This window comes from Elephas maximus, chromosome 9 (assembly GCF_024166365.1).
Source record: "Elephas maximus indicus isolate mEleMax1 chromosome 9, mEleMax1 primary haplotype, whole genome shotgun sequence".
Lineage (NCBI taxonomy): Eukaryota > Metazoa > Chordata > Mammalia > Proboscidea > Elephantidae > Elephas > Elephas maximus.
The window spans coordinates 90,980,026-91,007,279 of NC_064827.1; the positions used below are offsets into that span (position 1 = coordinate 90,980,026).

General features: G+C 39.5%; 1 protein-coding gene across 4 annotated transcripts in view; it reads right to left on the reverse strand.

Moving 5' to 3' along the window:
* TRPM6 (transient receptor potential cation channel subfamily M member 6) overlaps nt 1-27,254 on the reverse strand; it is a 191,754-nt gene that overhangs the window by 59,267 nt on the left and 105,233 nt on the right. For all 4 annotated transcript variants that reach the window (XM_049896190.1, XM_049896192.1, XM_049896191.1 and 1 more), the window contains exons 15-18: nt 26,227-26,328; nt 24,350-24,627; nt 22,817-23,045; nt 16,644-16,796 (exon numbers count right to left, since the gene is read on the reverse strand). In XM_049896190.1, the coding sequence (XP_049752147.1) occupies nt 16,644-16,796; nt 22,817-23,045; nt 24,350-24,627; nt 26,227-26,328 (762 nt within the window). The remainder of the gene's footprint in view (nt 1-16,643; nt 16,797-22,816; nt 23,046-24,349; nt 24,628-26,226; nt 26,329-27,254) is intronic.

Sequence of the window (27,254 nt, forward strand, 5' to 3'; positions counted from 1 at the left end):
CAAATTAGACTCTTAGCCTTGAAGGGAGAGAAAATTTCATGTATTATATAAATCTTCGACTAGGTAAGAAGCACAAGGTATTTCTGAATTGTAAACTGAATCTCCAAAAAGCAAACCTAATCAAAGTAAGAGTAATCCTCAAGATTTAAAAGTGGTCCCTGTTCTGTTTAATCTCCTTTATCAGTAATTTTGGAACCTATTGATAGTCATAAAATCCCAGTGAAATCAATAATGAATGATACAACTATTTCCATAATACAGAAGAAAAAAACCAACACCAACTGATGATGCATTTTTTCAGAGTCATAGGAAAGCCAGGCACAGCATTAATGGTGGGACTGTAGCTTTTGACAGTTCCCCCACTTGTTTATAGCAGACGTTCTCTACCTTTAGTCAGTGGACTCTGTGAGCTTCCAGAGTTCTTTGAGCCTCTTGCCACTATATGTAAGTTTTCTTTGCACGCGCATTTTTCTAGGAAAAGAATCAAATCTTCCATAACAAAAAACTTATGTGTGTGGTAGGAAAGAATTTGTTAGTTGCCATCCAGTTGGCCCCTGACTCACGGACACCCTGGGCACAAAAGGATGGCACTGTTGTGACCCATAAGGTTTTCACTGGCTGATTTTTGGAAGTAAATCACCAGGTCTTTCTTCATAGTCTGGAAGCTCTACTGAAACGTGTTCAGCGTCTATAGCAAGACAGAACCCTCCACTAACAGATGGCTAGTGGCCGCGCTTGAGGTGCACTGGCTGAGAATCAAACTGAGATCTTCTACATTAAAAAAAAAAAAAAAAAAATTACCTCCCAAGGGCCAAAAGCAAAAGCCAGACCTCTCTTTGGATGGAGTTAAATTCTTTACTAAAGGGAAGTAGTGGTTCAGTGGTAGAATTCTCACCTTCTAGGTAGATAATTTCTAAACCCTAGGAGTGTCCTGCCTGATAAGAGTGTCTTTGTTTACCTGGGGGCCTTGGACTACACCAGGAAGTCTAACAATGTGCTTTATGGTGGAGAATTTGAGGCACATGGTATCAAAGGAACTGATACCTCTGAAGGGACTGGAAACTGATGTCAGCCATACTGGAAGTCAACCACGGAGCTCCAGTAAAGACTTGACACCAAGGATCAGATGAACTTCCCTGGCTGGCAATACTCTGTGCACAACATCACACATCAATACCGAGAATGTAATACTGTCCTCCACTCCACTCCACAGGAAGAGGACAACTGGAAGTTCTACGTTTGGAACTTTCCTAGACTCTGCCCCATATGCCTCATCCCTTGTCTGATTTTAATCTGTATCCCTTAGCTATAATAAATCATATCCATGCGAAAAACAGTTTTCAGTGAGTTCTGTGAGCCCTTCTAGCAAATTATCAAACCTAAGAGTAGAATTTACAATTGGTGCCAGAAGGGAGGGTGGTCTTGTGGGCTGTGCCCTCTAACTTCACATTATGTGTCAGACAGCTTAACCCTTGTAGGTAATGTGCAATGAGTAGCTTTGGGATGAGCAGAGGCTGCATGAATACAACTACATGAGTGACCACAGAGAAGTTAATTTAATTTAAAAGGAGAAAACAAAAAAGAAAGAAAAAAAAAAAAACTGGTCTCGTTGCCTGTTACCTTTGAGAAGGGGGAATTTAAGGGTGGTTAAAGGAAAGCAAAAGAGATTTTGCTCTACTTGATAGATTTCTGTGCGGTTTTAATTTTTTAATGGAAAATCTATTGCTTTTGTAATTTTTGAAAAGTAGTATTAAAAGAAAATAAGGGAAATGTACTCTGCTATCCCTCAGACTAGTACATTTCTTTAGCCTATCCACAAAACATTTCTATCTAATAATGTCAGATCAGCAAGATTTTTCAAGCCAAGGGGTGAATCATATTTTGCTTGAATTGTCCATCTAGTTTCAGGAAAATGTGATTTTTGTGGCCTCAGGCATCTAGATGGGTTATCTGCAGTGCCTAATTGATTGTTCAGTCATTCGCATCACATCGGGCAGTGGGATTGGGGTTGTGACTTAGAGGCGTAGGAAGTGACCCCATTCCTAACAGGTCTGAGCCAGCCTAGAGTTAAAATAGCTTAAAGCCTATTAGAAAAGTCATCTTAATGACATCTATACAACTTCAGAAAGACTCCAGAAAGTAATTTAAATAACTTGTTATTAAATAACCTTGTTATCAAATAACTTCTTTATTGCTTTCTCTAGGAGTGTTTCATTAGCTCTTGGTTATTCCTGATAGTTTGGTATAGATTATAAAGTGTTAATTGAGCCCAATTCTGAGCTTCATTCAAAGACACCAACTCCATGATGAAGACAATGTGGAAATAGAAATTCAGATTCAGGACTTTTCTTTTTTCGCTTAAAAGAAGGAAGCAGCAAAAATACTTATCTTAGCAAACGTGTATTCCATTCACAGGTTGTTCTCTCTCTCTCCCTCCCTCCAGGAATCTGATATCAGCAGGCACACAAAATAAAAGTAAAATGACAACACTCAACTCTACTACAGTTCATGCCTATTTTCCATTGCATTACATCTTTCCTGTTTAATGATGCTTTGGTAATATAGATTTCATTATTCAAGTTTCTTAATATTTTTCACTGTGATCTAACAACTTGTCTCAGACTAAACTCATCTTTCCCATTCCAAATCTGCTCCTTTTCCAGTTGCCCCTGTGTCCCTTCAAGGTGGCCTCATTTTCCCCATCAATCTCTCAGCCATCTTTGCCAACACCCTGTCACCCATGTCCAACGTTCAGACCCTACTTGTCTCTTCTCTTAAAATCTGTCTTTTCCTCATCATTTCCTTTGCTACTTTCCCTAGCTAAGCCCTTATTACTTCTCACCCAAACTGTTACACTAGCCAATGCCCTCCCTTCTTCCACCTTGTCTTCCTAAATCATCCCATACACAGGAGGCAAAATAATTTTCCTAGTAGGTCACCTTGCTACTCTGGCCATATACCTTAATTGGCTCTGCATGATTTACAAAATAAAAACTATACTCCTTCGTAAAACATACAACAGTCTCCATGACTGAGCCTCAATCTACTTTTCCAGCTATTCCTACAAATACCTCTCAAGTTATGCCCACCCCCCATAACCTGGGCTTCAGCCAAACCATATAACTTGGCACTGTTTTATATGCCTTGCCTTCTTCCACCTAAGTGCCCCTACGTGCAGTCTTCCTTCCCACTGAATGCTGTTGCCTCTCTCCACATTCTTCAAGTCACAGATCAGATACTACCTCAGTCAGGAAACAGTCCCCAGTTACTAATCTTCACCTACTGACCCTTAGTGAGAAGAGCCTTCTTCTTCCGTTGGTTAATCCACTCTGCCATCTCGCTATGATTTGTTTCTAAGAAAGCTCATGTCACCAAAAGTCGGAGTGATAGAAAAATTTGGAAACGAATAGTGTTGATGGTTGTACAACATGATAAACATAATTCATGTACTTTTAAAAAATGTTGAAATGCACTTTTAAAATGTACTTTTAAAAAATGTTGAAATGGTAAATGTTTTGTTTACATATATTTTTACCAAGATTTTTTTTAAAGCCATTCTTTCAAGGAGTTACCAAAAAAAAAAAAAAAAAAAAAAAACCCACTGCCGTCAAGTCAATTCCGACTCATAGCGATCCTATAGGACAGAGTAGAACTGCCCCATAGAGTTTCCAAGGAGCGCCTGGTGGATTTGAACTGCAGACCTCTTGGTTAGCAGCCGTAGCACTTAACCAATACACCACGAGGGTTTTCTTCAAGGAGTTAGTAACTAGAACGATTTATACTTTTCACAACGTGATTTTCCCTTAGAAATTTCAATAAGGAATTTTAGAAAATCTCACTGAATGAGTGAAGTAACTGATTCTATTCAGCTTCAGCTCAAGAAAAATGGCCTTTATTTCTCCTGTCACCAGCAGAGCTTCCATTATATTCATTGTCACTCATCAGTGTACCACAAAGACAAAGCACAAAGACACTCTATCTAAAACAGCGTCTTCATTGCACCTCTCTTGGTGTTTTCACCCAAAACACACAATGCAAATTATGTTCTTCACCTAATCAATTACCTGATATTAATTAGCATTATGAAATCTTACCTGCCAAAGTGCTTCTTCCTCTCCCTCCTCCCTGCCCATCAAAATTCTAAACCCAGTGCAGATAATCAATAACTACTGCTTAAATTCAAAGACAAAAGAAAATGTGTTACTATTATTGCAATCCACTCATAACAGAACAGATTTGAGGCTTTTTCAAGAAACGTTTTAAACTGAGGAATGATGAGGCCTCATGAATAACCTGAATGATGTCACATCTGCCTTAGTAAATGCAGTAACCCCAGGACTTCATTCCTTGTCTGGCACACAGAAGGTAGTCATTAAACATTCATTGAATTAGTAAATCAGCAGGGCCACGTCCATGCCACTTGGATGGGCAGTTGTTATAAACAAGACCATTATATTACAGCCAAGGAATTCCTGGGTGGTGCAAACAGTTGGAACAGGCTGCTCTACCATGACATGAATAGGACCTACACCATTTATCTCTCTTCTAAACTTAGTCTTGACCTCTCAGCTCCTTTTTTGTTCCTGAATTTTTACTCATGACTCACGTCCTTTTCAGACTGTAAAAGCAAATGATACGATCTAAGAAAGTCTTATGACCACTGAAATCACCTCAAGAGACCAGTCACCCCCTGAGCAGATGAGATGATACCTTGGGACCAGGATCACTGGAACCACCCCAGGAGAGAATGACATTCCATAAGTTCCTAAAACCTGTGATTTTGCCCTAAAAATCTTTGAGCCAGTCTCCATTTGGGGGAGATAGGCTTTGAAGGAGATCATTCGTCTCTGTTTCCTGTGTATCGATACAAATTAAAGCTCTTGCTACTCACCTCACCCCTGTCTTAGGAATTGGGTATCTGTGGCAGGTGGCTCTGGCCCGCAAAATTGCAGTTAACACGGTTTATGTGCTTGACTACTAACAGACAGGTTCTAGTCCACCTGGAGGTGCCTCAGAAGAAAGGCCTGGCAATCTACTTCTGAAAATCAGTCACTGAAAACCCTGTGGAGCACAGTTCTACACATGGGTTGCCATGAGTCAGAGTCAACTCAGTGGTAAATAGTTTCATATTAGAGCCAAAATTTAATTTTTCAGGGGAACCATGAGAACTTACTACATTTTTTAATGTTAAGAGCATATTTAATTGCCATTTGAGAAAGAAATTCTTTCTCTACAATTCTCCCCCTTTAGGATCAGCTGCTTAGTGGAATGCTCCAGCTATGTGCAAAGTCTTTAAATGTTTGTGAAAGTTTATCCTTCCTTTGAAACTAGAAAATACAACCTGTGCGAGCCAAAAGTGAAGTTATATTCACTTAAAATGTTATTTTCTACCACCTGTAAGAAACTTCCAATATATTTACACATTGGTGTGTGTGGATAGATAGATGATAGACAGACAGACAGACAGACAAAGTTCCTTCGTTGAACACTTCAACAAGTAAACTAAACTAGACGTGAATGGCTTAAATACTCATAAAGCCAAAAAGAATGTTCCGCATATAATGATTGTACGTACCCTATTTCTAAAGGGATGTTAGATGCACATTATAATTATTATATTATAATTATAATTGCCCACTCACCGTCTCCCCAGCTGCTAATGGCACAGTGGTTAACAGCTACGGCTGCTAACCAAAAGGTCAGCAGTTCGAATTCATCAGTGGCTCCTTGGAAACCCTATGGAGCAGTTCTACTTTGTCCTATAGGGTTGCTATGAGTCAGAATAGGCTTGATGGCAACAAGTTTGGCTTTTTTTTGGTTTTAATGTACATACTTATAGTGAGCCTATAAGACAGAGTAGGGCTGCCCTATAGCATTTCCAAGGAGTAGCTGGTGGATTCGAACTGCAGACCTTTTGATTACCATCCAAGCTCTTAACCACTATACCACCAGGGCTTCGGTGGACACAAAGTAAAGTATGTGCTTTTGGGGGAAGATGATTGCCCTCTGAAGAATGCCAGAGTTCTACCTTAGTGGGCTAAGGAAGGAAGAGCTGTTTCCTGGTTTCAGTAAAACTAGAATAGCCTGAACAGGGGCAATAAATGATGTCCTTTGCCTACAGGGTGCCTTCCGCTTTTGTTACCCCCTTTTACCTTTTATTGCCCCCTTTCATAACCCCTTTCCCTAGCTGCTCTCTGTACATGTTATTTGGCACATAGACATGACTGTCAAATTAGTATTTAATCCGGGGTGACAGAAATTTAGGTGTTTTTCTCCCAAGATGTGAACTGGGTGTGTTTGGACAAGATCTAACCTCTGGACAGGTGCCTAACTTTGGGGAACCTAGGCTGATGACAATGTGTGCTGTTCTACTCATCCCTGCCCAGTTTATTCTGTAAGTAATTAATACCTGTCGATCAGGCCATTTGAAGTGACTGCTCTGTGCTCTGCTCCAAACAGTCCTCCACTAAGAACTTGTGAATATAGTGACATTGCAAGGGGTTAGGTAGACACTACATTTCTTCTTTTTACTTAAAAAAAAAAAAAATTAGTCTATACTCAAGGGCCAAATCTTCTAGCCAAGTTGAGTAGCCCAGTTTTGTTGTTACTTTTAGGTGCTGTTAAGTTGATTTTTGACTCATAGCAACTCCATGTGACAGAGTAGAACTTCCCCACATGGTTTCCTAGGTTGTAATCTTTACAGAAACAGATTGCCAGGTCTTTCTCCCACAGAACCACTGGGTGTGTTTGAACCACTAACCTTTTGGTTAGCAGCAGGGCACTTAACCATTGTACCACCAGGGCTCCTTACCCCAGCTTTGCAAGGGATAACTTCTCACAGATTCTACAGAGGTTAGAATGGACCTGCCATCTTGGATTCTGAGTACTCCAGATGAAACTATCAAATTTAGGAAAGAAAAGAAGGTATGGAGGTATGGAGAGAGGTATGGATGGAGGTACGGATGGAGGGAGGGAGGAAGGGAGAGAGGAAGGAAGGAAGGAAGGAAAACATACATACACACCCAGGGGTGATGGTCAAAATACTTAACAACTGATCTGAAAAAGGTATTAAAGAATCAGAATGAATGCTAAACCAATCAGAACTGATGCTAGCCATAAATAAATATGATGAATTAGTCTTAATATTTACAGAATGTTTTTAAATATTACAACAAATACCCCATAAATGCAAAAGCACATCAGACGAGATGCTAGAGAAAGATGACTCATTAAATTAGTAAGTACCAAGGAGGGGGGGCCAAGATGGCTGACTAGGTAGACGCTACCTCGGATCCCTTTTGCAACAAAGACTCAGAAAAACAAGTGAATCGATCACATACGTGACAATCTATGAACCCTGAACAACAAACACTGTTTTAAAGAGTTGACCTGAGTGACAGAGACGGAAAATGAACAACTACGGGGAAGCAGCGACTGTTTTCGGAGCCTGGGGCCAGCATCCCAGTCAGGTAACCTTGGCGCCGGGCTTACGATTGGGCCCAGGGGAGCTGAACACAACAACTTGTGACGGCGCAAACACGGGGCACAGCCCTACCCCCCTGAACTGACCCCAGGAGGGGGCCCAGCCGGTCCAGCGTGGCAAAGCGGCTGGTGGGAGGAGAAGTCCCCAGGAGGCAGTGACTGGTTTTGGAGCCGGGAGTGCAGCGTCCCAGCCGGGGAACATTGGCGCCAGGCTTTGGACTGGGCACAAGGGAGCTGAGCACGGCATCCAGTCACGGTGCAAACACGGGGCGCAGCCCTACTCCCCTGAACTAACCCTGGGAGGGGGCCCAGCCGGTCCGCGGGAGCAGCACGGCAATGCGGCTGGCGAGACAAGAAGTCCCCGGGAGGCAGCGACTGATTTTGGAGCCAGGAGTGCAGTGTCCCAGCAGGGGAACCTTGACACTGGGCTTTGGACTGGCAGCGGAGGATCTGACTGCTGCTTCAGCGGGCCAGACCCTCGGGGACAATTTCCACACAGCCAGTACACATAGGTGACATGCCCCTCAGGAATCTCAGATAAAATAGTCATCCCAAGCAAGATAAGCAACTTTGGCTATATTCCGGGGTGCTACTCTCTGCTGTTTTTCTGAACCCTCCCCTCCCCTTCCCAGGCGGCTTCATTAACATTGGAATTTCCTGAGCCAGAGGGAGAACGGCTCTGGCTCCGAGGCTTTGCTTTTCCCATTTTTTATTTATTTTTTTTTTTTTTGGTCTTTTCCTAACCCATTCTTCCGGCCTGAGAGAAGCAACCACAAAAAACCCAGGGACCAAAAATCCATCCCTAACTGGACTAAAAACACAGAACCAGCTCCAGCCAAGCATATATGATCCATATCTTGGGCTTTCATCCTTACAGGGAACAAGGTGGCTGTTATGATGCAAAGGCAGTTCTGATAGGGATCTGACTGCATTGTTTTTTAGTGGATGTACTGGAAAAACAAGTTTCCCAGGTCTGATATCTCTGCTTATTCAACAGAGCCCTAACTGACCCACAACAGAGAACTGAGAGCTGAAGCTCCCCCCAGACCACCTAGCATCTTGCCTTAGGGGTCTAAGGAGGGTGACACCTACCAATCGGTAGAGGTACTTGCATTGGGGGCCTAAGGTACAGGTGCAGAGCCCTCCCACCAAGGTGCTATAGGAATAGAGACACACCCACCTCACTGACACTTGGGGGAAGCCTGTCAGCATCCTGCCCCCTCTGGAGTGTGAACCCCAGCTGCTAATAGAATCTGGTGCACACAACTATCACCACTACTTCTCGAGGTGGATAGGTGTTAGGGTGCAGCACACACTTGATGACCCAAAATCAGATTCTACTCAAGAATAGTGAATAGACTCAGGCATGTATATCTGGCAACAGCCCAAACCAGCTGGTAATAGGTCATAAGTAAGTCAAGGGCTACAACAAACAAGACAGCACAATCTAGTAGCCCATCCACGTATATTGAAAGAAAACAAAACAAGATAAGACTCAGTGAGCAATTATAGAATAAATCACTACTATATCTTAGTGATGGCTCGGAGACAGCAGTTGATATCAAACCACATAAAGAAGCAGACCATGACAGCTTCTACAACCCCCCAAACAAAAGAATCAAAATCTTTTCCAAATGAAGATACAATCCTGGAATTATCAGTTAAGAATATAAAAAACTAATTTACAGAATGCTTCAAGACATCAGGGATGACCTCAGAAATGAAACAAGACAAACTGCAGAAAAAGCCAAGGAACACACTGATAAAACTGTTGAAGAACTCAAAAAGATTATTCAAGAATATAGTGGAAAAATTAATAAGTTGCAAGAATCCATAGAGAGACAGCATGCAGAAATCCAAAAGATTAACAATAAAATTACAGAATTAGACAACGCAATAGGAAGTCAGAGGAGCAGACTCGAGCAATTAGAATGCAGAGTGGGAAATCTGGAGGACCAGGGAATTAACACCAACATAGCTGGAAAAAAATCAGATAAAAGAATTTAAAAAAATGAAGAAACCCTAAGAATCATGTGGGACTCTATCAAGAAGGATAACTTGCGTGTGATTGGAGTCCCAGAACAGGGAGGGAGGACAGAAAACACAGAGAAAATAGTTGAAGATCTGCTGACAGAAAACTTCCCTGACATCATGAAAGATGAAAGTATATCTATCCAAGATGCTCATCGAACCCCATTTAAGATTGATCCAAAAAGAAAAACACCAAGACATATTATCATCAAACTTGCCAAAACCAAAGATAACGAGAAAATTTTAAAAGCAGCCAGGGAGAAAAGAAAGGTTTCCTTCAAGGGAGAATCAATAAGAATAAGTTCAGACTACTCAGCAGAAACCATGCAGGCCAGAAGGCAATGGGATGACATATACAGAGCACTGAAGGAGAAAAATTGCCAGCCAAGGATCATATATCTAGCAAAACTCTCTCTGAAATATGAAGGCGAAATTAAGATATTTACAGATAAACACAAGCTTAGAGAATTTGCAAAAACCAAACCAAAGCTACAAGAAATACTAAAGGAAATTGTTTGGTCAGAAAACCAATAATATCAGATACCAGCACAACATAAGGTCACAGAACTGAACATCCTGACATCAACTCAAATAGGGAAATCACAAAAACAAATTAAGATTAATTAAAAAAAAAAATGCTCAAAACAGGGAATCATTGAAGTCAATATGTAAAAGATCACAATAATCAAAAAGAGGGACTAAATACAGGTGGCATAGAACTGCCATATGGAGAGGGATACAAGGCGATATAGGACAATACAAGTTAGGTTTTTACTTAGAAAAATAGGGGTAAATATTAAGGTAACCACAAAGAGGTATAAGAACTCCATAACTAAAAATAAAAGCCAAGAAAAATGTAACGACTCAACAAACATAAAGTCAAATACTATGAAAATGAGGATCTCACAATTTACAAAGAAAAACGTCTCAGCACAAAAAAGTAAGTGGAAAAATGAAATTGTCAACAACACACATAAAAAGGCATCAAAATGACAACACTAAACACTTATCTATAGTTACGCTGAATGTAAATGGACTAAGTGCACCAGTAAAGAGACAGAGAGTCTCAGACTGGATAAAGAAACACGATCCGTCTATACGCTGCCTACAAGAGACACACCTTAGACTTAGAGACACAAACAAACAAAAATTCAAAGGATGGAAAAAAATATATCAAGCAAACAATAAGCAAAAAAGAAGAGGAGTAGCAATATTAATTTCTGACAAAATGGACTTTAAACTTAAATCCACCACAAAGGATAAAGAAGGACACTACATAATGATAAAAGGGACAATTGATCAGGAAGATACAACCATATTAAATATTTATGCACCCAATGACAGGGCTGCCAGATACATAAATCAAATTTTAATAGAACTGAAAAGTGAGATAGACACCTCCACAATTATAGTAGGAGACTTCAACACACCACTTTCGGAGAAGGACAGGACATCCAGTAAGAAGCTCAATAGAGATGCGGAAGACCTAATTACAACGATCAACCAACTTGACCTCATTGACTTATACAGAACTCTCCACCCAACTGCTACAAAGTATACTTTTTTTTCTAGCGCGCATGGAACATTCTCTAGAATAGACCGCATATTAGGTCATAAAACAAACCTTTGCAGAATCCAAAACATTGAAATATTACAAAGCATCTTCTCAGACCACAAGGCAATAAAACTAGAAATCAATAACAGAAAAACTAGGGAAAAGAAATCAAATACTTGGAAACTGAACAATACCCTCCTGAAAAAAGACTGGGTTATAGAAGACATTAAGGAGGGAATAAGGAAATTCATAGAATGCAACGAGAATGAAAATACTTCCTATCAAAACCTCTGGGACACAGCAAAAGCAGTGCTCAGAGGCCAATTTATATCGATAAATGCACACATACAAAAAGAAGAAAGAGCCAAAATCAGAGAACTGTCCCTACAACTTGAACAAATAGAAAGTGAGCAACAAAAGAATCCATCAGGCACCAGAAGAAAACAAATAATAAAAATTAGAGCTGAACTAAATGAATTAGAGAACAGAAAAACAATTGAAAGAATTAACAAAGCCAAAAGCTGGTTCTTTGAAAAAATTAACAAAATTGATAAACCATTGGCTAGACTGACTAAAGAAATACAGGAAACAGATAACCCGAATAAGAAATGAGAAGGGCCACATCACAACAGACCCAACTGAAATTAAAAGAATCATATCAGATTATTACGAAAAATTGTTCTCTAACAAATTTGCAAACCTAGAAGAAATGGATGAATTCCTGGAAAAACACTACCTACCTAAACTAACACAATCAGAAGTAGAACAACTAAATAGACCCATAACAAAAAAAGAGATTGAAACAGAAATCAAAAAAACTGCCCCCCCCCTAAAAAAAAAGCCCTGGCCCGGATGGCTATACTGCAGAGTTCTACCAAACTTTCAGAGAAGAGATAACACCACTACTACTAAAGGTATTTCAAAGTATAGAAAATGACGGAATACTACCCAACTCATTCTATGAAGCCACCATCTCCCTGATACCAAAACCAGGTAAACACATTACAAAAAAAAAAAATTAGTAAGTACCAAAAAAGATATTTACTACACCTGACTGTAAATGACAACTTCATAAGAAATAATCCAAGCTGAGGCATAAAAAGCAAAGAATACACCCACAGCATGTTGGAAACTCTTCAAGTGAAGATGGGCTGCAAGAGAAGTAGCTCAAAAAAAAGAGACTCAATCTTGAAACTCAAGTAAAAGTATTCAGAGCCACTGGATTCAACAAGTGAGCAGATTTGTAGAGTAGGCCAACAAAAATCAATACAAATTCCAAACCTGTACCTTTGTGAATAAATATTTTAAGAATATGAGGCATTTCTGATCGTTACTTGAGAGAAGTAAACCAAAATCAAACCCACTGCCATTGAGTCAATTCCGACTCATAGAAGTAGAGTCTATTTATTCTACTAGTCACAAGGAAACTAAAGAGGTGAGCAGCTGTTTTTTATTTTGGCTTTAGAATATTTTGCTTAATCACGTATGGGGTTAATAAGGTCTACTGTACATGCTATGTCTGACCATAGTATTCTTGTTGTTGTTAGGTGCCATCAAGTCGGTTCTGACTCATAGCGACCCCATGCGCAACAGAATGAAACACTACCCGGTCCTGAGCCATCCTCACAATCGTCGTTATGCTTGAGTCCATTGTTGCTGCCACTGTGTCAATCCATCTCGTTGAGGGTCTTCCTCTTTTCTGCTGACCCTGTGCTCTACCAAGCATGATGTCCTTCTCCAGGAACTTATCCCTCCTGACAATATGACCAAATTATGTAAGGCACAGTCTTGCTATCCTTGCTTCTAAGGAACATTCTGGTTGTACTCCTTGCAAGACAGATTTGTTCGTTCTTTTGGCAGTCCATGATATATTCAATATTCTTTGCCAACACCACAATTCAAAGGTGTCAATTCTTCCTCAGTCTTCCTTATTCATTGCCCAGCTTTCACATGCATATGATGCAATTGAAAATACCCCATAGCTTGGGTCAGGCACCCCTTAGTCTTCAAGGAGACACCTTTGCTCTTCAACACTTTAAAGAAGTCCTTTGCAGCAGATTTGTCCAATGCAATGAGTCTTTTGATTTCTTGAATGCTGCTTCCATGGGTGTTGATTGTGGATTCAAGTAAAATGAAATTCTTGACAACTTCAATCATTTCTCCATTTATCGTGATGTTACTAATTGGTCCAGTTAAGAGGACTTTTGTTTTCTTTATGTTGAGGTGTAATCCATACTGAAGGCTGTGGTCTTTGATCTTCATTAGTAAGTGCTTCAAGTCCTCTTCACTTTCAGTAAGCAAAGTTATGTCATCTGCATAATGCAGGTTGTTAATGAGTCTTTCTCCAATCCTGATGCCCTGTTCTTCATATAGTCCAGCTTCTCGGATTATTTGCACAGCGTACAGATTGAAAGGATACAACCCTGACACACACCTTCCTTACTTTATACCACTCAGTATCCCCTTGTTCTGTCTGAACAGCTGCCTCTTGATCCATGTACAGGTTCCTCACGAGCAAAATTAAGCGCTCTGGTATTCCCATTCTTCGCAACGTTATCCATAATTTGTTATGATCACAGGTAAACATCTTTCTGGTATTCTGTTTTCAGCCAGGATCCATCTGACATCCATCAGCAATGATATCCCTGGTTCCACGTCCTCTTCTGAAACCGGCCTGAATTTCTGGCAGTTTCCTGGCGATATTCTGCTGCAGCCACTTTTGAATGATCTTCAGCAAAATTTTGCTTGCATGTGATATTAATGATATTGTTCTATAATTTCCACATTCAGTTGGATCACCTTTCTTGGGAATAGGCATAAATATGGATCTCTTCCAGTCAGTTGGCCAGAAAGCTGTCTTCCATATTTCTTGGCATAGATGAATGAGCACTATCAGCGATGCATCCATTTGTTGAAACTTCTCAATTGATATTCTAGCAATGCCTGAAGCCTTGTTTCTTGCCAAAGCCTTCAGTGTAGCTTGGACTTCTTCCTTCAGTACCTTCGGTTCGTGATCACATGCTACCTCTTGATATGGCTGAACGTCAACTAATTCTTTTCGGTATAATGGCTCTGTGTATTCCTTCCACCTTTTTTAACATATACACAGATTTTTTTTATTGTGCTTTAAGTGAAAGTTTACAAACCAAGTCAGTCTTTCATACAAAAACTTATATACACCTTGCTATACACTCCTAGTCGCTCTCGCTCTAATGAGACAGCACACTCCTTCCCTCTACTGTCTGTATTCATGTCCATTTGGCCAGCTTCTGACCCCCTCTGCCCTCTCATCTCCCCTCCAGACAGGAGCTACCCACATAGTCTCTTGTGTCTGCTTGATCCAAGATGCTCACTCATCACTAGTATCATTTTCTATCCCATAGCCCAGACCAATCCCTATCTGAAGAGTTGGCTTTGGGAATGGTTCCTGTCTTGGGCTAACAGAAGGTCTGGGGACCATGACTTTTGGGGTCCTTCTAGTCTCAGTCAGATCACTAAGTCTGGTCTTTTTATAAGAATTTGGGGTCTGCATCCCACTGCGCTCCTGCTTCCTCAGGGGCTCTCTGTTGTGTTCCCTGTCAGAGCAGTCATTTGTTGTATCCGGGCACCATCTAGTTCTTCTGGTCTCAGGCTGACATAGTCTCTGGTTTATGTTCCTTCTATCTTCTTTTGATGCTTCCTGAGTCATTTAATATTTTCCCCGTAGAATCGTTCATTATTGCAACTTGGGGCTTGAATTTTTTCTTCAGTTCTTTCAGCTTGAGAAACGCCAAGCGTGTTTTTCCTTTTTGGCTTTCTATCTCCAACTCCTTGCGCATGTCACTATAATACTTTACTTTGTCTTCTCGAGATGCCCTTTGAAATCTTCAGTTCTTTTACTTCATCATTTCTTCCTCTTGCTTTAGCTGCTCGACGTTTGAGAGCAAGTTTCAGAGTCTCCTCTGACATCCATGCTGGTCTTTTCTTTCTTTCATGTCTTTTCAATAACCTCTTGCTTTCTTCATGTATGATGTCCTTGATGTCATTCCACAACCCGTCTAGTCTTTGGTCATTAGTGTTCAATGAGTCAAATCTATTCTTGAGATGGTCTCTAAATTCAGCTGAGATATACTCGAGGTCGTATTTTGGCTTTCGTGGACTTGTTCTGATTTTCTTCAGATCCAGCTTGAACTTGCATATGAGCAGTTGATGGTCTGTTCCAGAGTCCACCCCTGGCCTTGTTCTGACTGATGATATTGAGATTTTCCTTCATCTCTTTCCACAGATGTAGTCAGTTTGATTCCTGTGTGTTCCATCTGGTGAGGTCCATGTGTATAGTTGCCATTTATGTTGGTAAAAAAAGGTATTTGCAAAGAAGAAGTTGTTGGTCTTGCAAAATTCTATCATTCGATCTCTGGTATTGTTTCCATCACCAAGGCCATATTTTCCAACTACTGACCCTTCTTCTTTGTTTCTAACCTTCGCGTTCCAATCACCAGTAATTATCGATGCATCCTGATGGCATGTTCGATCAATTTCAGACTGCAGAAGCTGATAAAAATCTCCAATTTATTCGTGTTTGGTATTAGTGGTTGGTGCACAAATTCGAATAATAGTTTTATTAACTGGTCTTCCTTGTAGGTGTATGGATATTATCCTATCACTGACAGCACTGTACTTCAGGACAGATCTTGAAATATTCTTTTTGATGGTGAATGCAACACCATTCCTCTTCGAGTTGTCATTCCCAGCATAGTAGACTACATGATTTTCCAATTCAAAATGGCCAATACCAGTCCATTTCAGCTCATTAGTGCCTAGGATATCAATCTTTATGCATTCCACTTCATTTTTGATGATTTCCAGGTTCCGATTATTAGCGGATGTTTGCAGTTGTTTCTTCTCATTGTGAGTCATGCCACATCAGGAAATGAGGGTCCTGAAAGCTTTACTCCATCCACGTCATTAAGGTCAACTCTAATTGGAAGAGGCAGCTCTTCCCCAGTCATCTTCTGAGTGCCTTCCAACCTAGGGGCTCATCTTCCAGCGCTATATCAGACAATGTTCCACTGCAATTCATAAGGTTTTCACTAGCATTCTTTGCAGAAGTAGACTGAAGAGTCCTTTTCCTAGTCTGTCTTAGTCTGGAAGCTCAGCTGAAACCTGTCCTCCATGGGTAACCCTGCTGGTATCTGAATACCAATGGCATAGCTTCCAGCATCACAGCAACACGCAAGCCCCCGCAGTACAACAAACTGACAGACACATGGGAGGACGATAGTATTGCATAACATTTTTTAAATGCCATCTGAATCAAACATTTAGTTCTCTTCTGCATAATTTTAGTTTAGACAACAGTATTACGTAGCTAAATTTATACAGAAGAGAACTAAATGATTCAGAAGGCATCTTAAAAAACTGTATAACTCCGGGATCATCTGTCATCGCTGGACTGAAACACTGTTAGCAGAAATTTTCATTTAACAGATTGCCATATAAACAAATTCCATGTATGGGTGTGTTCCAGTGCAATTAATATTATGAAAACTCAGTTCACGGTGACATTACATGTAAGACATAATAATGCTGTACTAACCACACAAGCACTTTCTTTGGTACTGCTGGGGTTCTGGTCACCATAATACCGTGTAAATTGGTAGTCCTGAGACTGCGGAATATGTGACATCTCAGCTTTGCTTTTAAATTCCAAGGTCAAAATGGTGGGCGGTAAAAGAATACTTATGATGATCTGTAAAAGAAAGCAAAGCAAAATAAATAGTACAGGTTACATAAAGCACAAACATCTTTCAAGTAACAAAATTAAAATGTTAAGTGTATACAAAATGTCAAGCTCATCCTCAGTTCAGTTCCTACCCCAATTCTACACAAAATTTTTGACTTAGTAATTCCAGTTATTTTTCATTCTTCTAGCAGTTTAAGAAGGTCATCATGCTTGTAAAGTAGAGGATCTGAAAAAAGAAGAAGACCCTCAACGAGATGGATTGACACAGTGGTTACAACAATGGGCTCAAGCTTAACAACGATTTTGAGGATGGCACAGGACCAGGCAGTGTTTCATTCTGTTGTACACAGGGTCACTATGAGTCAGAACCAACTGGACGGCATCTTAACAATGACAATTCCAGTTATAGAAGTTTCTCTCTCAGAAAAGATCATCAGAACCAGCAAATGTGAAGAGGGATGTTCGCTGCAGAGCTATTTGTAATAGCAAAAAACTGGCATCAACCTAAATGTCCATCAACAGAGGGACAGCTGGTGTGAGACAACTATGCAATATGAAATACTATGCAAGCATTAAAAAGACAAAAACAATGTTGAATATAATAAAAAAAAAAGTATTCAAGATATATTGTTCAGTGGGGGAAAAAAACAAGCTATAGAATCATACGAAGAACGTAACCCATTTTTTGTAAAAAAATAAAATTAAAAAACCCAGATATATGCACTTACATATATTCATTTAAAAGTTTAAAAAATATGTATACCACACTGTTATTATTTATCCCTAGGGGTACCAAAAAAAAGGCAGCAAGAAGTATTTTTTCAATATTGAGATATTGCTAACGTATTAAAAAAAATTGAAGCATATTGATTTAATAATTTTTAAAAGCCATTTAGTAGTTACTATGGATATCACATAATACACACTAAAATTTTTCCATATTTTAAAATTACTATAAAAACATACCAAATGTCACATTCTGTTAGAGTCATTTCCCATCCTACACAAATATTTTCTCTGCCAGTCAAGCTCAAGGAAGGTATAGATTCAGGCATCCACAATTTTATCATTGCATTGCTATCATTCATGAATTTATGTGTACTCTTTTGAAAAGAATTTTTATGTTCAACTTGTATGGCCTTCCAAGGTGAAAGGTTCAAAATATTTACTAAATGCTGTAAAAATCAACTTGCTAGACACACCTCTCTCATAGACCTTAAAACCAAACCAATATGGTTATACAACTCAATGAGTATACTAAAAACCATTGAATTGTACACTTTAAATGAACAAACTGTATGTGAATTGTATCTCAATAAAACTGTTACAAAAAGAAAAAAAAAAAAAAACCTTGTTGCCATCAAATTGATTCCTTATAGACGTTAGTGTTCTGGAATTTAGTGAACAAAAATAGGATTAAACCTAACTATATACCGTTTGGAAACCCTGCTGGCGTAGTGCTTAAGTGCTACGGCTGCTAACCAAAGGGCTGGCAGTTCAAATCTGCCAGGCACTCCTTGGAAACTCTATGGGGCAGTTCTACTCTGTCCTATAGGGTCCCTATGAGTCGGAATTGACTCGACAGCACTGGGTTTGGTTTTTTTGGTTATATACCATTCATGATTAAATAAACCAAAGTTATAGCCTTGTTAATCTTTGTTTTTTTTCATGCTGAAATGGCCTTTTATAGTTTTATTTTAAAGCTTGATCTCCTGGGAAAGTTCTCTGCACTTTCTCCAGTTCTGATATGGGATTGTATGTTGTTTTCTTTTCAGATGTAAAACCCAAAACACATGTGATCTTCTAGGTCTAGAAACATCACAGTTAGCACACACAGTGATAATATTACACTAATTCATTCCTAATCCACTTCCTGATGAGGCCTCACATTTTGTTGCCCTTGCCCACTGCAGAACAAATGACTTGAGAAACAATGACATCAATATTCCATTTCTAAGAGATAACTTAGAGCCTATTATCCTAAAAGCAGTTTAATGAGTTTCCTATCCACATAATCCTATATGGTCTTCCTCCAGTGTTCATCCACTTGGAATTAGTCTAACCAGGACATCTCAACAATTATTTGCTAATGTGGTCCCAAAAGTCACAATACCAGCACTGATGAGTTAGGATCTAGACACTGGAAAATAACGTGGCTTACTACAGCTCAGAGGCATTAAGCTCAGATCACCTAGATCCAGCCTACTTTACTAACTCACTTCTATATTTTGGGGCAAATCATTTTATCTTGCTTCACTTAAGTCTCTTTTTTGGTATAAGGGCTGTTGTGCATGGAACCACCATGATAGCAGCTAATAACAACATACGGGGAGCAAGAAGTCATTAACTTCTTAATTTGTTAGGTGCCATCAAGTCCGTTCCAACTCATAGCAACCCCATTTACAACAGAACGAAACACTGCTCGGTCTTGGGCCATCGTCACAATCACTGATATGCTTGAGCCCATTATTGCAGCCACTGTGTCAATCCACCTCATTGAGGGTCTTCCTGTTTTTTGCTGACCCTCTATTTTACGAAGCATGATGTCCTCCTCTAGAGACTGATACCTCCTGACAACATGTCCAAAGTATGTTAGGCATAGTCTAACCATCCTTGCTTCTAAGGAGCATTCTGGTTGCACTTCTTCCAAGACAGATTTGTTCATTCTTTTGGCAGTCCATGATATATTCAATATTCTTTGCCAACACCACAATTCAAAGATGTCAATTCTTCTTTGGGCTTCCTTATTCATAGTCCAGCTTTCACATATGAGGCGATTGAAAGCACCATAGCTTCCGTCAGGCACACCTTAGTCTTCAAGGTGACATCTTTGCTTTTTAACACTTAAAGAAGTCTTTAAGCAGCTTTGCCCAAAGCAATGCGTCTTTTAATTTCTTGACTGCTGCTTCCAGGGCTGTTGATTGTAGATCCAAATAAAATGAAATTCTTGACGACTTCGATCTTTTCTCCACTTATCATGAGGTTACTTAGAGGTCCAGTTGTGAGGATTTTTGCTTTATGTTGAAGCATAATGAAGGCTGCGGTCATTGATCTTCATCAGTAAGTGCTTAAAGTCCTCCTCACTTTCCACAAGCAAGGCTGTGTCATCTGCATAAGGCACGCAGGTTGTTAATGAGTCTTCCTCCAATCCTGATACCCTGTTCTTCCTCATATAGTTCAGCTTCTCAAATTATTTGCTCAGCATACAGATTGAATGAGTACGGTAAAAGGATACAACCTTATGCACACCTTTCCTGACTTCAAACCATGGAATATCCCCTTGATCTGTTCAAATGACTGCCTCTTGATCTATGTACAGGTTCCTTATGAGTACAATTAAGTGTTCTGGAATTCCCATTCTTCACAATTTATCCATAATTTGTTATGATCCACACAGCCAAATGCCTTTGCATAGTCCATAAAACACAGGCAAACATCCTTCTGGTATTCTCTGCTTTCAGGGTCCATCTGACGTCAACAATGATATCCCTCGTTCCACGTTCTCTTCTGAATCTGGTTTGAATTTCTGGCAGTTCCCTGTTGATGTACTGCTGCAGCCACTTTTGAATGATTTTCACCAAAATTTTGCTTGCATGTGGTATTAATGATATTGTTCGATATTTCTGAATTTAGTTGGATCACCTTTCTTGGGAATAGGCATAAATATGGATCTCTTCCAGTTGGATGGCCAGGAAGCTGTCTTCTGAATTTCTTGACATACATGAGTAAGCACTTTCAATGCTGCATTTGTTTGTTGAAACATTTCAATTGGTATTCTGTCAGTTCCTGAAACCTTGTTTTTTGCCAATGTTTTCTGCGCAGCTTGGATCTCTTCCTTTAGTACCATCAGTTCCTGATCATATGCTACCTCCTGAAATGGTTGAACGTCGACCAATTCTTTTTGGTATAGTGACTCTGTGTATTCCTTCCATCTTCTTTTGATGTTTCCTGTGTTCAATGGAATCCTTCAACTCAAGGCTTGAATTTTTTCTTCAGTTCTTTCAGCTTGACAAATGCCAAGCATGTTCTTCCCTTTTGGTTTCCTAACTCTAAGTCTTTGTGTGTGTCATTATAATACTTTGTCTTCTCAAGCCACCCTTTGAAATCTTCTGTTCAGCTCTTTTACTTCATCATTTCTTCCATTTGCTTTAGCTATTCGACTTTCAAGAGCCAGTTTCAGAGTCTCTTCTGACATCCATTTTGGTCTTTTCTTTCTTTCCTTTCTGTTTAATGACCTCTTGCTTTCTTCAATAGCAAACCAAAATACGTAGAGGGCAAGACCATGGGGAAAGTTATTTCTCAAACTGTCAGCTATTTATACTCATCTCACTCCCTGAGCATTTAATTTTTTTTTTTTTTTATTGCCAGAGCTTGTGTAGTTCGAAGTGAACCCATTCACATCTCTGCTTCATCATCTCCAAGGCTGCAATAGAAACAGACTAAAGGTGAACTACTTCTGGAAAAAATTTAGTGCTATTTTTTTTTTTTGATACTTTGTTAAAGAGGTATCTACATGAGATAATCATTGACATTTCTCTTGTTTCTGTTATTTAATTAGTGGAAATTAAAATGTGCAAACTCATATATTTTATAGTTTGTTATCTTTATTTTGGGGGGCCTTCTAAAGAGTGTGCATCAAAAATGTATCTTTAAGAATAGTCATTTGTATGGGATACCTTGTACTTTCGGGAACTCTAGGGAGAAAAACAAGTCCCTGAGCGGTGCAAAGGAGCCATGATGGCGCAGTGGTTAAGGCACTTGGCTGCTAACCAAAAGATCAGTGGTTCAGAGCCACGAGCCACTCTGTGGGAGAAAGATGTGACAGTCTGTTTCTATAAAGATTTACAGCCTTGTAAACCCTGTGCGGTCACTATGAGTCAGAATCAACGTGACGGCGATGGGTTTGGTGTTTTTCGGTGAGTGGTGCAACTAGTTAAGAGCTGGACTGCTAACAGGAAGGTTGACAGTGTGATTCCACCCATAGACACCTCAGAAGAAAGGCTTGGGGATCTACTTCTGAAAAAATCAGCCATTGAAAACCCTATGGAGCACAGTTCTACTCTAACACACATGTGGTCACCATGAGTCAGAGTCAACTAGATGGTTTGGTTTTTTGGTTTTTTTTCTTTGAGGGAGAATTATATTAAAATATAAAATAAACCCCTTAATACTTATGCTTTATTCCCTTTTATTTTGTTTCATAATTACATGTGCTTTTTAGGCTCAACCCTACCCTAAAGCTTTAAGTTTAGGTTTGATGTCAAAAATTAAATGTCCTTAGTGGTTAACTAAATTACTCTCGATTATTCAAGAGTAAGGAACGAGGTTGCACTATAATGAAATAGGGGCCTCGGAGATGGTTAGTGGTGTGAACAAACGTGTGTGAAGGGAGCCTTATAAAACAGTCACGTATTCTCTGAAACAACACATTGGATGAGCAGAACAACCAAAATTAATTTTATTTAGTTTAATATCTGTTAGTATTCCTAAGCAGAGAAAAAATTCCACTAAAAAGTCTCAGTTACTGTTGTGGTCATTATCAGGGCCAAAGGAGTTTGGAAATAACAAAAACTTGCATGCTTGTATATGCTTTTTACATCTTCTGAACACCTCCACTTGAATATGCTTTTCGGGTGGACAGAACAGATAAGATTATCCCTGTTTTCAAAAAGAAACTGCAGTATTTGTTGCCATCGAGTCGACTCCAAATCATAGTGATCCTACATGACAGAGTAGAACTGCCCCATAGGGTTTCCAAAGAGCAGCTGATAGATTCAAACTGCCGACCTTTTGGTTAGCAGCCAAGTTCTTAACCACTATGCCACCAGGGCTCTGAAACTACAGTAGCAGGAGACAAAGTAGTTGTCAGAGGTTCCACAGGTAAGGACCCCAACTCATCTGTGAGAATCAGAGATACTAATTGGTTTGCCTGAAGATATACTTCTAGAACAAGTAAAAAATGGAGCTCAAGGGTATACACCTTCAAACTAAACTAAAATTAAACTCCATAAGGCAAGTAAATTTACCTTTAACCAAGAGTGCTTCCTCATTTTTAGGCACCCCATCCACATGTCTGTCAGTAGCATTTGGGTACAAGTATGTGAGACAAAGGGTCGCAATCCTCCAGACACAGCCAGTTTCAAGCAAGTAGCATTGCTCCAATTCTTGAGTTCATATGTCAACATCTTCATGGCCATTTGCTCATTCTGCTTGAATGCTTTCTCCAACATGTCCAGGGCAAGCTGGCCAAACTGTCTGTAATGATAGAGAAAATCAATACAGGTGAGAGCTCCAGAAACATTCTCAAAGATTAGATGTGAGCCTTGATAAAAAAAAAAAAAAAAAGAGCAAACAGCAATTTAATAATCTCAGTTTTACAGAAGTTATTTTAGGGGGATTGCCTCTCAGCTGTTCTTAATTTCCTGAAGGAACAGGACTAGAGGATATATGCTGGAGTACAGAGAATTTGCTTTACACCAGAAGTACTTGAGCTATTCATGGGAAGAAGCCACTCCACACAATACAATGAGCTATACATATCTTGGTTTGGGACTCCTTGATAAGACTCAATAAAGAATTTCTTGGCAGAAAAGACTGTTCAAAGTCTGAACAAGCAATTAAGGAAAATCGTGGAACCAGTTCCCCGCCCCCCCGCCCGAAGATTTTTAAAAATATGATAGATTTTGAAGATTTTACAAAATCTGTAAACAACTTAGGAAGACGCCAGACCTGAGAACACCCTCAGGTTTCTGATTTTATGATGTTTCAGGAAGGTATTTCCTCTGAAAAGTAGATATTATCATTTTTTGGAGTTTGTTTTTCTTTTTATCAAAATTATACATTAGTTTCCATTAACTCAGCTTCCCTTATTTTCTCACTATTAAGAAAAATTTTAAAAATCACCAATATTTCTAAATTTAATAATCAAAAACTTTTCTGTCTCCACCATCACTCTCTGGTTCTTCAATACAATGCATTTATTTATTTATTTGTTTCTTTGTTTTAACTCACCTGAGATACTTAAAGTAAACAGCACGTTTTACTTAGTGTCAAAGAATTTGGGAGTCGTGAGGGACTTTCAATATCTTCAATTGAACATTTCATAGTCAGGCAGCCTTAGCCCAGAAAGATCAGCTGACTTGCCCAAATGGTAAACAGCTATACTGGAACTAGCACCCAAGTTTCTTAACTTGAAGGATACCTCTTTTCCCTTTATTCCACAAAGCTCTTCAAAACACTTAAACCAAAAAAAAGCCAAACCCACTGCCATCAAGTCGATTCTGACTCATAGCGACCCTATAGGACAGAGCAGAACTGCCCCACAGAGTTTCCAAGGAGCGCCTGATGGATTTGAACTGCTGACCTCTTGGTTAGCAGCCATAGTACTTAACCACTATGCCACCAGGGTTTCCTAAAACACTTAAACCCTCTTAACAGGAAAGTCCATGAAATGCACAGCTTTAAGCCCACTCATCTTGTAAGTTCTAAGGTGAGATAAAAGCGTCTAACCATTCTAAGAACTGTCGATGTTTACTATGAAGTGAAGAGAGAACTCCTACTTTGAGTAATTTTTCAACTCTTCAGAGGCATCATCCACCATGTTGCTCTCCTTAGCTTCATGGGCCATTGCTCGGTACAGTTTACAAGCAATCACGGCCTTAACTGTGGCCTCCTCGCCATGTTGCCAGAAGAACATGGCCATCTTCTGCCTTTTCATGAGCACAGCCCAAACCAGCAGGTCATTGTAAGGGTAAGTAAAGCCAGCAGCCTCGGGGTCCTCTGACAGGTTTTGTTCTTTTGACTTCTTCCTTGATTTATGAAGTGCAACAGACTTTTCCTATTAGAAAATAAAGTAGGGATGAGTTTCCAAATAAGCAGATGTATGATGGTTCTACTTACCTAATGAAACACAACAGGTGCCTTAGAGATATTTTTTTTTAATCAATGCTAAACAGAGATGGAAATAATAATAAGACTTTATAAACTAGCAAACAAAATTTAGACCTTTTAAGGTAACCTATTCTTTGTTGCATATAATAGATGCAGTGTCCCTAAGCTGAGATGCCTTCAGTTCATTTAACATAAGTTAAAATAGTGTCCCTTACGGTACTCAAGAGAACAGGTAGAAATAACAATCAGCTGGATAAATGAAAACTATAAAAGTCTCTAACCTTACCTTAGCAAACAGATTCATTACCTTCCCTTTAGAAAAATGCCACTAGTATTGCCCATACACATCCAAATGGATAGGTTTTGAGCTCCTTTATTCTGATTCTATTCCTCTAGTAATGATGATATAATAATAAAATTATATTCTCCACCTGGTAAACCCACCCTTTTCAGTTGAGCCCAAATGCCATTCTCTAACTCCCCATGTACGTCTATAACACTTCGTATTTTAATGCTCACCATTTTGCATTAGAATTATTACTTTGAAGAAGTGGGTTGGATCATTTCCCAGTTGTCACTATTTCTTTCCCTACCAACTCACCTCCCAAATTCAATCAAGTATTTAGCATAATGCCTGGCAAATAACAAATATTTAATAATTATTATTTGGAATTAAAGGAGTTACAGTAAAAATTATCATAAGTTTCTTCCATTTCTATAAATAAAAGGAATTTACGTTCATTGATGATGGCCAAGAGTGAATTTATAAAATATACTTGAAACCCAGAACTATGGAAAACATTCCTCTAGGCCAACATAGTAGCCATTTACATGGAAACTCTTGAGCAAAAGCATTCATCCCTAGACGAAGGCGGACTTGAGGATACATGGGGAGAAAGGGAATCACAACCTTGCTCTCACACACATACACATAAATACACTTGGATTGTCATACCTGTAACATTAACATCAGGCTAAAATTAATTTCAAGAAAGGCTCAAAGAGGCAAAAAGAAGATACAAAAGGTCAGTTGGAGGGAGAGGTGAAGAAGGGAAAAGGGGAACAAAAGTGTGGTATTGCACTAACGGAGCCCTGGTGGCTTGGCTGCTAACCAAAAGGTCAGCAATTCAAATCCACCAGCCACTCCTTGGAAACCTTAAGGGGCAGTTCTACTCTGTCTTATAGGATAGCTGTGAGTTGGAAAAGATTCAACAGCTACGGGAATTGGATTAATGATTACATTTTCTGCTACCAGCCCATGGACTGCCTTCCTGAGTCACTCTTGGGACACGGTGGAGGAAGAAACAAGGGAGAGAGGCTGAAGTCCAAGCCCAGGCAATCATGTAGTTGCCAGCGCTCTGTCCTGAGCCTTTGCTCATTGCTGTTAGAGGACAGCTGTGTTATGCTCTTTACTTGCACCATTTCTTTATGGTACTTGTAAATGGTCCCTCTATTTGTACCTCTCATTATCCAACTTTAAATGAAGAAACAGTCTCAGTGTACAAAACCAATGCTATTTTCAAGTCTAAAAACAAGTAAATGGTACCTTGAGTTTGTAAGGCTGGGCCGTTCTAATGAATTGGGAATGCAACGTGCTTTCCACAGACTCGTTTCCATTTCCTGAGGAGCAGCTCCGCTGAAGGGAGGGCTGGGAAAGGATTTGAGCAAAGCTGGTCACTCTCTGGCATACATTGTTATTTTACTTTTTATAAAACAAAAATGGTAAAAGAAAATTACAGTGGTAGCAATCAACATTGCATTACTAGACAATAAAGAAAACTAAATATGATGCTGTGTCCTACCAAATATCTGACATTTCTGTCTCTCATCCATGATTAGTAATTAATCTCCCTGGAGGAAAGTTCACCTAACAAGAGTCTCCTTATTTAGTACACTGCAATTTCCTAACATCTAAGAGAGCACGCTGTCTTGTTTTCTGTTATAGGTCTGCAGTCTTTCTCTATGTGGAAATTCCATTGGAATCAATGGAAGTTTTATACCTGGAAAAAGTTCAGAATAGGCAATAAAGATTCACAGTACTGATAAGAAAAAGTCCCGATCCACAAACAGCTCCAAGGTTAAGGTTAAGTTGGAAAGTTATTGGAACTTTTCCGGCTGTTACATAATATATCCACTAGAATTCCAGTGGATGGGGGCAATGGCAACATAATTCACTGCTATGGTGGTGCTGTGGTTAAAGCACTCAACTGGTAATTGAAAGGTCAGCAGTTCAAACCCACTAACTGCTCCATGGGAGAAAGATATGGCAGTCTGCTTCCATAAAGATTACGGCCTTGGGAACCCTATGGGGCAGTTTTACTCTGTCCTATAGGGTCTGTGGGATAGGGTCTGTATGAGTTGGAATCGATTCGATGGCAGTGGGTTTGGGTTTTTTTTTTTTTTTTTTTTTTCAGTTTTCATCATGAAGTTCTCATCAATGAGAAACAAAAAAGGAAGCATTCTTAAAAGGACTAAGGTAAAAATGTATGATACCAAACCATAAGCTTTGTATTGCTTTATTTATTTCTGGTTTGTGTCTTATGGATAAAAATTAGACACAGAAGTAATGGGATC